The sequence below is a fragment of the Bison bison genome, unplaced genomic scaffold (genome assembly GCF_000754665.1).
Source record: "Bison bison bison isolate TAMUID 2011002044 unplaced genomic scaffold, Bison_UMD1.0 scf7180017864290, whole genome shotgun sequence".
Lineage (NCBI taxonomy): Eukaryota > Metazoa > Chordata > Mammalia > Artiodactyla > Bovidae > Bison > Bison bison.
In genome coordinates, this window is record NW_011494862.1 from 1,983,517 (window position 1) to 1,998,076 (window position 14,560).

The 14,560-nt window shown below is 39.7% G+C and overlaps 1 protein-coding gene across 1 annotated transcript in view; it reads left to right on the forward strand.

Annotated features, from left to right (window-relative positions):
- TCTEX1D1 (Tctex1 domain containing 1) overlaps positions 1-14,560 on the forward strand; it is a 28,226-nt gene that overhangs the window by 8,414 nt on the left and 5,252 nt on the right. The window contains exon 3 of the mRNA XM_010850277.1: positions 10,440-10,531. Within this exon, the coding sequence (XP_010848579.1) occupies positions 10,440-10,531 (92 nt within the window). The remainder of the gene's footprint in view (positions 1-10,439; positions 10,532-14,560) is intronic.

The following is a 14,560-nucleotide window of genomic DNA, read 5'->3' on the forward strand; positions in this document are numbered from 1 at the left end:
CCAGGGCTGATCTTCAGAATGGACTGGTTGGGTCTCCTTGCAGTCCAAGGGACTCTCAAGAGTCTTCTCCAACACCACAGTTCAAAAGCATCAATTCTTCGGTGCTCAGCCTTCTTCACAGTCCAACTCTCACATCCATACATGACCACAGGAAAAACCATAGCCTTGACTAGACAGACCTTTAGCTTAGAGCTCGCTGGAATTATTCAGACTCGCCAGTCCTGCACTGTTTCTCCTGCACAACTTTGCCTTTCCCTGGGGAACCCCAATCCTGTCTTCTGCTCACTGATCCTGTAGTGTTTTTCCACATGGTCTTGTGTGGCAGGTCATGTCTCTCCTGTCTAGGACCTGTGAATATAATAAACTGTATTTTCATGAACCCCTTCTCTGACTCCCTTTGTGACTTCACCAGTGCTGTGTGCTAATTCACTTCAGTTGTGTCCCACTCTTATGACCCTATGTACTGAACCCCACTAGGCTCCTATGTCCATGGATTTTCCAGGCAAGAACACTGGAGTGGGTTGCCATTTGCTTCTCCAGGGGATCTTCCCGACCCAGCAAGCAAGCCTGCATCTTTTTTGTCTCCTGCATTGCCAGGCGGGTTCTTTACCACTAGCACCACCTGGGACTGACTCTCATAAAACATTACAGAACAAGTACTTAACAAAGACATGAATGCTATTGTGCTATAAACCTCATTTTGTTTTCTCAATCTCATACCTCATTCAACATTTTTATTTTTCATATTTACCCATGTCACTATGGATATCTAGCTCTTTGCTTCTTAATGCTGCATAGTAGTCCTTGATATTTGCATCACATATGTTCTTACACATTTCCCTAGGGATGAACACCCAAATTGGCTTTCACTCCCTGCCAAGATATACAGTCCCATGTGGGACATCTTTGTGCAAAACCCTGCATTGATATCTTTGTGAAAACTGTCCTGGGAATGTGATTCCAGGTAAAGGCATTCCCATTAAGGAAGATACGAATTACTGCAGAAATAATTCATAGGTGAAGCTGCTTAACACCAAAACACATCAGTAGTTCTCAAATTAATTTACAAATGCAATATATCTCAATCAAAACCCATTTGTACTTTTTGAGAAGCTCAATAAAGCATTTCTAAATTTTATAAATAAGAATTCTGAGTAACTAAGTTAACTTTGAAGAATGAACATAGAAGAGGAATTTACTCTATCAGATATGATATACCACAAAGCTGTAGTAAGTAAAAATAATAAGTGTAGGAATAAACAAACAGGTATAAGAACAGACAAATAGATCAATGGAACACATAGAAACTTTAGAACTAGACCTATGAATATATAGAACATAGTATGTGAACAAGGAGAAATGCTGGGTTTTTAATAGATTGTTTTGGGAGAAAGCTAGCTTACTCTATGAAGGGGAAAAAATGAAGCTGAATTCTTACACCAATTAAATTGTAGACTCTAGGTGGAAGCCTGAAATGTGGAAAGATATGAAGCTAATAGAAAAAAAGTATAAAATATCTTTGTGTTCTTTGGGAAGGAAAGATTTCTTAAGTTCCAAAGTGAAAAACTAAAACCATAAAGCAAAAAGAGAAAAATGATAAATACAATTATATTAAAATTTAGCATTTCTCTTCAAAAAATAATACAATAGACACAGTTTATAGGCCAGTAAAAGATGTATATTTGTAAATTTATGCACATTAACAATTAAAAAAAAAAACAGGAAAACAATTTTTAAATCATCAAAAGAGATAAATAGCAATTTACAGAAGCAAAGCCAAAATGGCAAAGCAGAATGTGAAGAGTTGCTTAAATTCACTTGGAATGAGAAAAATGCTTCAAAAAATTGAAACAAGATACCATATTTCACCCATCCAAATGGCAAAATATGAGAAGGTAGACTAATATCAAATGTTGGCATGGCTAGTGGGAATAAAAGCTTATATAGGCGTTCAGAGAAGAAATCTAACATTACTTAGAAAAAAATAGGGATATAAATTCCCTATTTTCCTTATATATTGAGGAAATTAAGGTTTTTGTGTGGTAGAGTGACTGGCCAGAGTATCACAGTTCCCAGATATCAGAGCAAATAATCTGTGATTCTCTGACTCTAGAACTTGGAGATCTCATGAAAGTATTTGTATTTGTTGTGGGCTAAATTGTATACCCCACTACTCCTGCCAAATTCATATGTTGAAGTCCTAGTCCGCAAACCTCGGAATGTGATCTTAGTTGGAAACAGGGTCTTTAAAGAGGTAATTAAGTTTAAATGTGTTCATTAGGGTGGGTTCTAATCCGATGAATCTGGTGTCCTTGTAAGAAAAGGCAACTTGGACACAAACAGAGTTGGAAGGAAATGAGTTACAGGGAGGGGACAGCCATCCACCATCTAAGGAGAGAGGCCTAGAACAGATCCTTCTCTCACGACTCTCAGAAGTCAGCCAACAATCCAGCCAACACCAATTCTCAAACTTCTAGCCCCCAGAACTGTGAAACAGCAGACTTCTGTTGTGTAAGCCACACAGTCTTGGAGGCTGGAAATCTGAAATCAACATGCCAGCTGGGTTAGGTTCTGGTGACGGCCAGCTTCCTGACTTGCAGATGGCCATCTTTTCACTGTGTCTTTGCATGGAGGAGAGAACCCTGCTATATCTTCCTCTTATATAAGGTCCCAGGTTCTATCAGTGTAGGGCTTCACCTTTAAGGCTTCATTTAACCTTCATCACCTCCTTAAAGGCCCTATTTCCAATACACTCACATGGGGGTGTTAAGGCTTCAACCTATGAATTTCAAAGAGACCGTTTCATTCATAGCAGGCACTGCCATCTCTAGCCTGCTGCTGCTGCTGCTGCAAAGTCGCTTCAGTCATGTCCGACTCTGTGCAACCCCATAGACGGCAGCCCACCAGGCTCCCCCATCCCTGGGATTCTCCAGGCAACAACACTGGAGTGGGTTGCCATTTCCTTCTCCAATGCATGAAAGTGAAAAGTGAAAGTGAAGTCGCTCAGTCATGTCTGACTCTTCGCGACCCCATGGACTTCAGCCCACCAAGCTCCTCCGTCCATGGGATTTTCCAGGCAAGAGTATTGGAGTGGTGTGCCATTGCCTTCTCTGCGTCTCTAGCCTAGATTACCATAAAAGCTTTCTAACTGGAATCCCTGTGTTTACAGGGATACCAGCCTGTTCTCGACAGAGCGTTTGGAGTTATTGTAAAATATAAAGTAGATTTTGCTATTATTCTGCTCAAAACTCTATAAAGGCTCCCACTTTATCAAAGTAAAAGCCAAGGTTTTAAGATGGCCCACAAAACTCTACATGGTTCAGCTACCTGACTCATTGGAAACCCCATCCTTCCACCTTCCTGCTTGCTCCCTCCTCGCCAGCTATTCTGGCCTGTAGGCACTTCTTCAGAAATACCAGGCAGCCTTCTGCCTCAAAGTCTGTGCATGTGCTTTTCCCTCCCTCTGACACACCCTTCCCTCCAACATCCACATGGCTCATTTCCTCACCTCCTCCAACTCTTGGCTCAGGGAGATATATCTTGATCATTCTGTTTAAAATAAAACACAACCACCTCTCTCCCATCCGCTTCCAGCCTCCCTTAACAAATATCTCCTTTTCCATGTAGCATTTATCATCTAACACAGTATATGAGCTTCCCTGGTGGCTCAGATGGTAAAGCATCTGCCTGCAATGCGGGAGACCTGGGTTCAATCCCTGGGTTGGGAAGATCTCCTGGAGAAGGAAATGGCAACCCACTCCAGTACTCTTGCCTGGAGAATCCCACAGACAGAGAAGCCTGGTAGGCTACAGTCCACGGGTCACAAAGAGTCAGACACTACTGAGCGAGTGCTTATGGGCTTCCCTGGTGGCTCAGTGGTAAAGAATGTGCCTGCCATTGCAGGAGACATGGGTTTGATCCCTGGGTCAGGAAGATCCCCTGGAGAAGGAAATGGCAACCCCCTCCACTATTCTTGCCTGGGAAACCCCATAGACAGAGGAGCCTGGAAGGCTATAGTCCATGGGGTTGCAAAAGAGTAGGATATGACTTAGCAACTAAACAACTTGTTTAGTATTTTATTATATTCTTTCCGTCTCTTCTCACTAGGTTCCATAAGGGTAGAGATCTTAGTTTGATTGTTAATTTGTTTTGTTTATGGGTTTTTTTTTCTGCATCCCAAGGACCTAGAATGGTACCTGGCACATAGCCATCACTTAATAAATATTTTTTGATGGTAGAATGCATAATTATTATATTATTCCCTCGTAGCTCAGTTGGTAAAGAATCTGCCTGCAATGCAGGAGACCCAGGTTAAATCCTGGGTCGGGAAGATCCCCTGGAGAAGGAAATGGCAACCCACTCCAATATTCTTACCTAGAGAATCCCATGGACAGAGGAGCCTAGGGGGCTACACTCCATGGGGTCGCAAGAGTCGGACACAACTTAGCGACTAAACTGCCGCCACCACCACCACCAGTTCCTGAACACAAACGGGTTAGGTCCACAGGTCCGTGTATGTGTTAAGTCCAGAGTAACAGAGAGCTTTCATCTTGCAGACATAAGATACATTTAGAGAAAAAAAAAAATTTTTGTTCAAATTTTAAAAACAAGTTATATGTTACTTTCTTGCTGAAACCTTCCATTGTTCACCTATTTAAAAAAGAAAAAGAAGAACATCATCATTTGTATTGAACCTTTGTTGGGTTAGATGATCTCCATGGGGTTGCAAAGGTAACCATGGCACCCATGCTCTCAGCCTCACCTCTCTGATGATTGCCAAGGGTAATGTGACTTTGAACTGTGAACTGTGCATTCATCCAGGAGCTGCATCACAAGTTTCATCAGCTGCTCTTGATCTTAACCTCACCTTCTCTTGGATGAAGGGATTCATCAATGGGCTTCAGACACAAACTCTGACTTTCTATTCACCCACTCAAAATTGTTCTACTTTGTCGGTCACCTTTCCTGGATCAATCACTCCAGAGCTAGAATTTTCACAGGTTGCATGGTTCATTCTTTGTCCTTCAAAATCATCCCTCCTCCTAAAATATGTATCCCTCGGGAACACATACCATGGCATTTTATCTCCTCTTTGATTTTTGGAAATATTTCTTGACTTTTGTCTCCATTATAACCTTTCTCTTGTAAGATAGGACCAATAATGTGAATAAAATATCTCAAAACTATGTAAAAGTCTGGCAACCTTTGTTTTTGTTCAGTCTGATGTTAAGTCATGTCCAACTCTGTGACCCCATGGACTATTACATGCCAGGCTTCCCTGTCCTTCATTATCTCCCTGAGTTTGTTCAAACTCATTTCAATTGAGTCAGTGATGCCATCCAACCATCTCATCCTCTGTCATCCCTTCTCCTCCTGCCTTCAATCTTTCTCAGCATCAGGGTCTTCTCTAGTGAACTGGCTCTTTGCATCAGATGGCCAAAGTACTGGCAACCTTGCTACAAACTAAATAGCCACACAACTAAATCACCTTAACAGACAACTTGTACCTTCCACTGATGGGGGAAGACTTGTTATGCTTTTGATCTTAAGCATAACATTCATAAAAATATCAATAGACGTTTGAGGTAGAAAGTTCCCAAGTGAGTTTCAATGCATATTTTATTTTCTACATCTTGTTTCTCTAGCACAGGGACTCTCATTTTTAAAAAAATTTTACCAGTACTTCTCACTTTGCCTGCCATGTTATGGGCAATAAATATCTGTTGAAAGAATGAAGAAAATAAAAATGTACACGTTTATACCCTGAAGCCTTCTTTTTCTCTGTGCACTCTGAAATATCTCCACTGGGAGGCAGCACATGACTTTAATAACAGATTTTTTAAAAAGGCTAATGCTATGATACCATTCAAAATATGGTACTTTGAAGCCTTTCACAGTTACAAATTGAAGAACGAGATGATAGTCTGACCTTCTTAAACTACTAAACTAATAACTACAAGGCTGAGCTATCTATTCAAATATTATATCTTACTACAGCTTCAAAACACTTAATAATGTCAGTAGCAACAGCTGGAAATGAATTCTTAATAATAATTAGATGGTATTATAGCTGGTGAGATTTAATTGACATTATTTTTCTATCTCCAACCATCATAAAAATAAGACATGCCTTGTATTCTGTTTAATTCAAGAAATGGTCAGCATGCAAATTTGTAAGATGTCTTCAGGAAAACTGAATTTCATGAAAAATATAAACATTCTAACTCCTTAGCTATTTTGTGTGGGGCTCTTTTCTGCATAATCAGAACGCAGGCTCTTGGGTTGGCGTGGGACGTTTCCAACGTCAGTCAGTTACAATACAGGAGGGTTATATACAATATGGATTTCCCTGGTGGCTCAGCAGTAAAAAATCTGCCTACAATGCAGGAGACTTAAGTGACGCGGGTTCAACCCCTGGGTAGGGCAGATCCTGTGGAGGAGGAAATGGCAACTGGCTCCAGTATTCTTGCCAGGAAAATCCCATGGACAGGGGAGCCTACAATCCATAGAATCATAAAGAGTCAGACATGACTCAGCTGCTGAGCACACACACACATATACGATGTAGGAGGATTACTTTTGTTACTGTGGACAAATTTCATGCAGCTGTTTCCACATTCAGGCTAATTCCAAGTCTATTCTGAGCGATAGTATATGTGATTCAAAGTATTAACTGATATTTACACTGAATACAAATTGTTACTCTTTTCTCTAGAATAATATTAGTTGATTTCTTCAGTGTTTTTACCAGCAGCTTATTCCAGATTTTCAGTTTTCCTGATTTTACTAAAACCTACCTTCTTTCCTAAAACTTTACAACTCTCGTGGATACATTTTGCCAGTTGAAATCCTTTTCCTCCATAAATGCAACACACTCATGAAACACATAGACAGCAAAAACATTTTTCAAATTAAAAAAATCAACTATAGCATTCCATTTGGGTGAGATCAGGTATCTAAAAAGATTATTATTATAAACTAGGGAAGGCCTGGTCATAGATGACTGAAATTCATCCTCTTGTAACACTGTGAAATATACACAGTAAATTTGTTGTGCTGTGATACAGTACCGGTAATTAAAGTGACAAATTTGCTCTTTGAAGCATCTCACATTTTTATCTTAAAAATTTTCAGAGGGCTTGAATAAAGCTGTTTACCAACAGGAAATATGTACAAGTCCTTCTGAGTCAATGTTCTGAACTGACATTGATAACAGCAAGTATTTTTAATATTTTATGTCTTCTTTTGTCTTTTTCAAGCAGTAGATATCGTATTTTTTCTGTTCAGCATATTATTCTCTTTTCTCTCTCCCTTTTTCCAAACGATCTCCTTCTAATGTGAGAACTCTCAGGTATCAGTTTCAAAAGATATCATGAATAGGATTTTTTTTAAGTAAAATTTTCCTATAACTTTCCTTGAAGTTTTTGTCTTTCCAGTGTACAGAAATCAATAGACTAATATCTTCCTTCTGCATGATAAAGGAAGCCAGGTTTTCAGCAAAATATCTGAAATCTCATTCCTGAAAGCCCCATCTCTTTCACAAAATTAACTCCAAGTTTTGTGCTCTGTTAATTATGACATCCTACTTCCAAACTCTGTATCAGTTATATCTAATGCTTCTTATAATATTTTTATAAAAAACATTGGCTTAAACAAAATAGAAATATATTTTCTCTTGCATTAAAAAAAAAAGTCTGGAAAAAATAGTTCAGGAACCTAGTTTTCTAGCTTTTGTTCCATTATCCATAAGGTCATCCCAAGAGCCAAGATAGCTCCTGAGCTCTTGCCATCATATCTATACAACAGTTATAAACAGGCCCCTGCTGTTTGAATTAGTTGCATTAATTCTCTCAGAATTTTTACCTATAACTTCTTCTGTGAGTTTTTAATATGGTGTTTTGTAGAGAAAAAATAGGGTCTTTATATGTTTGTGCAAGGTAAATTTTAATTGCAGCAATTAATTATTTCAGGAAGTCATTGCCCCTATTTCCATTCTATCAGATATGATCATATGTAAAACTTTGTCACTGAGAGGTAAATAGGATATGTGAAATTCAAGTCTGCTTTTCCTTTATGTATGGCATTAAGCCCTTTGTCTAGTTCTCTTTATCACTGAAATGGGCAGAAAAATGTCTTTCTTACTTACGTAAAGGGAATATTTTAAAGATAAAATGAGATAATTGATGGAAAATGTTTTGAAAATAAAAAGTAGCATATACAATATTGGGGCAGCCTGGCTTATCTTAGAATCAAGGGGCTTATGCAACATTGGGTTTTCTAAGCAGAAGCTATCACTTTGGTGCTGCCCGCAACACCTGCAGCCAGTGTGGCTAAACAGGTTGGTTGCTACTTCAAAGGGCAGCAGAAAATTGAGGAAAGCAGGTGTTACAAGAAAGAAGACTAACTCTAATCCAGAAATCCCTCATGGAAAAGCAGCCATAATAATGTCTTGCATCACTTTCTTGGGCTAGATGGGTAAACCTTATTGTGTAAATTGTATTGTATTAAAGGATTTTTAAAATTTAATGTCCATGATTTTCTTAAAATAGCAATTTGCAAGAAGCTCACGAATTCCCAACACCTCAGAATTAAGTATTTAAAACTCCTTGCAGAGAGGAAAAAAAAGCCCCAAAGATTAAGAACAAATATCCTATTCTCATTTAATTAAAGCAAAAATGTAGCCTCTTAGAAAAGTAGTCACTCTGAAAGCACACACGCACACACACACACACACTATTATCTCATCTCCTTTGAAATGACATCTGTTTAACCTCCATTTTCACAGGTGGAGATTATTGGGGTAGAGACCTGAGACTGCCTTTAGTGACAGCTGAATTTCCTCTCATTAAGCAGTGCTGTAGGGCCTTTAGGAGTTCCTCTTCACTTGGGTCTCCTGTTCAGCACCTGGATAAGCTTATATTGCCTTGGTAACCAAGCCAAAACCCTTTCTTACTGTTGAAAGGGTGATTGATGCTTATTGATTATGATAGTTTGGGTGAATTGCGGTTTCTGTCATCATGTAGAGGGGTTTCTCAGTTTTCTTTCTTCTGCTAAAGGGATTTTGTGAGGTACATTTAATAATAAACTCTTTATAATCCCCCATGTATGTAGAGAACTTGTTTCCCAACATTTTAAGCTTCCCTGTATAATCCCCAGTCCCTTTGTGAGTTTTGTCCACTTTGAGGAAAGCCTTTGCACCTGTCATAGAAGTAATTGCCAATAGTTGTTTGTTTTTGAGACAGTCTCCTTTTTAAAAATTTATTTTTAATTGATAATTTGCTTTACAATGTTGGTTTGATTTCTGCCATATATCAACATAAATTAGCCATAGATGTACATATGTCCCCTCCTTTAACCTCTCTCCCACCTCCCACCCTTTCCCACCCCTCTAGGTTGTTACAGAGCCCCAATTTGAGTTCCCTGAGTTATACAGCAAATTTCCATTGTCTATCTATTTTACATACAGTAGTATATATGAAGAAGATTGAGAGCAGAAGGATAAGAGGGGTCAGAGGATGAGATGACTGGATGGCATCACCAATGCAATGAACGTGAATTTGGGCGAACTTGGGGAGATGGTGAGGGACAGAGAGGCCTGGCATGCTGCAGTCCATGGGGTCGCAAAATGTCAGACACAACTGGGTGACTGAACAACAACAAAGTGTATATGGAGAGAGTAACGTTAAGCATATATACTGCCAATAGCTTTCAAAACACATACAGGCATCCCTCGGTATCTATTGAACACTGGTTCCAGAAGCCCCTGTGGGTATCAAAATCTGTGGATGCTCAAGTTTCTTATTTTTGTTGTTTAGTTACTAAGTCATATCCAACTCTTTTGCAACCCCATGGACTGTAACCCACCAGGCCACTCTGTCCATGGGATTTTCCAGGCAAGTATACTAGAGTGGGTTGCCATTTCCTGCTCCAGAAGATCTTCCCGACCCAGGGATCAAACCTGCATCTTCTGCATTAGTAGGCAGGTTCTTAACCACTGAGTCACCAGGGAAGCCCAAGTCCCTTATATAAAATGGCGAAATACAGGTGGCCCTCCTTACCCACGGGTTCCATATCCATGGATTTAACCAAACAAAATCCATAACTCTAGAATCCACAGATGTGGAGGGCCCACTGTACAAACTCTGTTACCCTGCGAATGGAACAATCCATGAATACTTTCATGATAATCAAAGGCCCCAGGCACTGAACTGGGTTTCTACCACTATATTGAGACTTGTTCCAAGTAACTTCTCTACTCCAGTAATATTTCCATCTCTAAAATGTTTTAGACTTTAAATATTTTACTGGGATATATATACATGAGACTTGCCTGAAATTTTTTTAGAGGAAAAACTTATAACTTTTTTGCTAAAAGCAACATTGTGTGTTGTTACCATTGTTATCATAACTGTTAAAATTTGCTTTCTCCTTGCTTTTAGCTCTGTGAGTACAGTGTCTTATATGGATGAACCTTGCCAGCCTGAAGATGCCTCTCGTCTCACAGTTCACATGGAAAACACTTACCAACTGGGTGTGTTATTTTATTATTCCTTCCAATTTAAAACTTCTAATTTCATGAGTGATATTTACTCAAAATAATATCTGATAACCTGGCATCATCTTCAATACTAGCACTATATAAGGGATCTTAATTAATTGGGTGATTTGATATTGTTTTAATTTCTTCCTCTGCAAAATTGGGCCAGTACCCATTGTTTACTTTTTTTTAATCTGTATTTTCCAAATACCAAGCAATTCATTGGCTACAACTGAGGTGTAGTGTGTGTTACTGAATTAAGAAGTTCATTGGGTATTTCAAGGTTATCTGGTGGAGTTTTTTGTATCTACTTGAGTTAAATGAAACAGATAGGCATTAAGATTTTATTGAACAAAACCAACCAAGATTGCTAATGGATGGAGGAAAAAGCCTTCAAGGCAAAAGCAAATGATTCCTGGTCCCCTGTTGACAGAGATGTTTATCTTTTCCCACAGAGGTTTTGGGTCTTTGAAAACAAAAATCCTTGCGCCTGCCCCTGTACTCCAGGTGGAATCCACAGTGACTATCATTCCTCCTCACATTTTCTCACAGAACTACTTCTTTGCTCCAAATGTGTACCTGCCCACTATTATCTGGATCTACATATAATTATTGCTGGGTAGAAATTCCACAGAGACTTACCAGTAACCCAAGGAAGACGCAATGGGCCAGTGTGACTTAATCTGCGGCCAGTTAACCTTAAGAAAATTATAGACCATCAACACATCCCATTAGACCTTCTGGGCAGTTTTCTATGGTAATCCCCAAGATGACATGGATTGTAAAGCTCCATAATTAGCCTGTCCACGGGTATTTTCACAGTGCCTATGGTATACGGATAACATCCTGCCATTCAATATGCCCTTATACTCCACCTGATAACCTTACCAGTTTCCTTTGGGGGAGCACCACCACCACCATTATTCTCACTTTTGGTCCATAGCATCCTGCTGAAGCTGACACTGGCTTCGGAGATATAACAGTGACTGACCTAGGGATTCGGTCAAGGTCATGAAAGCCTTTGAGAGTCAATTCAGAGAATATTGTTTGGGCTATTGAAGAAGTGGATCAGCCTCTGAAACCTGCAAGGATGTAAGCTCTATGGCCCCTTTTGCCATCTTGCCCCCACACAAAGCCTGAGACCAAGTCCTAAACACCCTCTGTACTCGTAGACTTTTTATTTAGGCAAGCTAAGCATGGGTCAAGTTTTCTTGTAACTAAAAGATCTTCACTATTCAGTGCCTTTGACTCTGGGCTCTGCATGCTAGAAGGGTTTGAATCAAAAGATAGCGAGGGAAAGACATCATTTGAGCTAAACTCCCATGAGATGATTTCAATAAGACAGCATTTAAAATATGAAGCCCTGCGTTTCTTCAAAAATATGTGCTTTCATAACTTATTTCCTCAAATAAGCTAAATTGTCTCATCAGTTTTAAAAGTACTGAGTGCTGAACCAAATTAGAAAAATAATTTTAAAAATACCTTAGTATAGAAAAAAAGTTTCCATATTTTCTTTCAAAAAGGCATGCAAATTAGTCTTCTACGATTAGTCTTTTATACTTGACAATCAGTTTTATAAGGAGTCAGGTAGCTATTTTGTTAATAATCAAATATGTGTTTCTACTTCTACCTGTTTCTGGGTTTATTTTGCATCTGAAAGGTACTCTGTGGGCCTTTGGCAAAGATTTTCTCATATCTACACAGTAAATGGAGAAGGCAATGGCACCCTACTCCCGTACTCTTGCCTGGAAAATCCCATGGGCAGAGGAGCCTGGTAGGCGGCAGTCCATGGGGTCGTGAAGAGTCCGACACAACTGAGCGACTTCACTTTCACTTTTCACTTTCATGCCTTGGAGAAGGAGATGACAACCCACTCCAGTATTCTTGCCTGGAGAATCCCAGGGACGGGGGAGCCTGGTGGGCTGCCATCTATGGGGTCGCACAGAGTCGGACACGACTGAAGGGACTTAGCAGCAGCAGCAGCACACAGTAAATACTGACTTGAGGAGTTAAAGCAACATCAGTCACCAGTATTACCATGTTTAAGTTTTCACATTCTACCCAATAATACGTGCATCATTTAAACATATCTTAAATGTTTGGTATGGTTGTCCTCCGTTTATATGAGTAATTATAGCCACCAAGAATGAGATTAAACATGAGTATAATTAAAGAAAAAAAGAAAAAGGAAGAATGAAAATATATTTCTTATAATCAAAAGCCCCTTATCTCCTCCCATTAATTGATTACTGAAACATGAGTACAGCAGAAAATACTGGCTGTAGGGGCCAAGGTACATGAGTCTGAATACTTGTTTTGCCCATTCCTAAATAAATAATGTTTGAGCAAGGTATTCAGCATCCTTGAACCTCAGTTTCTTCCTCTGTAAGTAGGGATCATAGGTCACACATGGTAGGGATACAATGAGAATTAAATAAAGTATTATATTTAAACTGCTTCTCATTCAGTATGTTATTGCTCCTGACTGTAGAACATCACCTTAGATCACTAAGAATAAAAGCCTTCCATGACATCCAATATAACTTCCTCTTAAGTATGGAATGAGTTCTCCACAGGACTTTTTCTGGAGCAATGACTATAGAGGTACCCGATTATTTAAACATTGACTGTAATCCCCACATCACACAGGGCTGCAGATAGCCATCCTTGCTGACATCAGCCAATATAGTGAAAAATAGAATCGAAAGGTGGCAAGAGAAAGACATCATTTGAGCTCAACTCCCGTGAGATGATCAGGCCCTGTCACCAGATGATTTATTGGACACAGCCTGCCAGTCTCTCACCGCTCCCTCTTTGCTCCACCCTATAGGGGTCCTTCTTGCCTGTGGAGACCTAAACCATCTCCCACCTTACACCATTGTCCATCCTGCTGCCTTCTTCTGCTCGCAATGAGGAGACAACAGTAACAGCAGCAACACTATAATAAAGATAATGAGTAGCTTTTTGTGTGGCAGACTCACTATTCTGAGCACTTTAAATACTTCATTGATTTCATCCCAACAAAAAAACAGTAGGTGGCAATTCTCATCACTATCCCAAGCTGGGACGCTAAGACACAGATATGTTAACTAATCAAATTTTTATCTATTCTTGCTTAAATCTGTTTTTACAGATAAGTTTTTCTTTCTTTTCTCCATCCTGATCCTTCTTCAGATCTTTGCAATTTGATTTCTAAAAGCATTTTTTCCTCCTAAATTAGAAAAAAAATTGCTCTAGAAAAGAAAAAAGGTTTCAGTTCAGTTCAGTCACCCAGTCGTGTCCGACTCTTTATGACCCCATGAGCCGCAGCACGCCAGGCCTCCCTGTCCATAAACAACTTTCGGAGTCCGCCCAAACCCATGTCCATAGAGTTGATGATGCCATCCAACTATCTCATCCTCTGCTGTCCCCTTCTCCTCCTGCCTGCAATCTTTCCCAGTAGCAGGGTCTTTTCCAATGAGTCAGCACTTCGCATCAGGTGGCCAAAGTACCGGAGCCTCACCTTCAACGTCAGTCCTTCCAATGAACACCCAGGACTGATCTCGTTTAAGTGGACTGATTGGATCTCCTTGCAGTTCAAGGGACTCTCAAGAGTCTTCTCCAACACCATAGTTCAAAAGCATCAATTCTTCAGCGCTCAGCTTTCTTTATAGCCCAACTCTCACATTCCATACATGACCACTGGAAAAACCATAGCCTCGACTAGATGGACCTTTGCTGGCAAAGTAATGTTTCTGCTTTTTAGTATGCTGTCTAGGTTGGTCATAACTTTCCTTCCAAGGAGTAAGCGTCTTTTAATTTCATGGCTGCAGTCACCATCTGCAGTGATTTTGGAGCCCCCAAAATAAAGTCTGTCTCAGTTTCCACTGTTTCCCCATCTATCTGCCATGAAGTGATGGGACCGGATGCCATGATCTTCGTTTTCTGAATGTTGAGCTTTAAGCCAACTTTTTCACTCTCCTCTTTCACTTTCATCAAGAGGCTCTTTAGTTCTTCTTCACTTTCTGCCATAAGAGCGGTGTC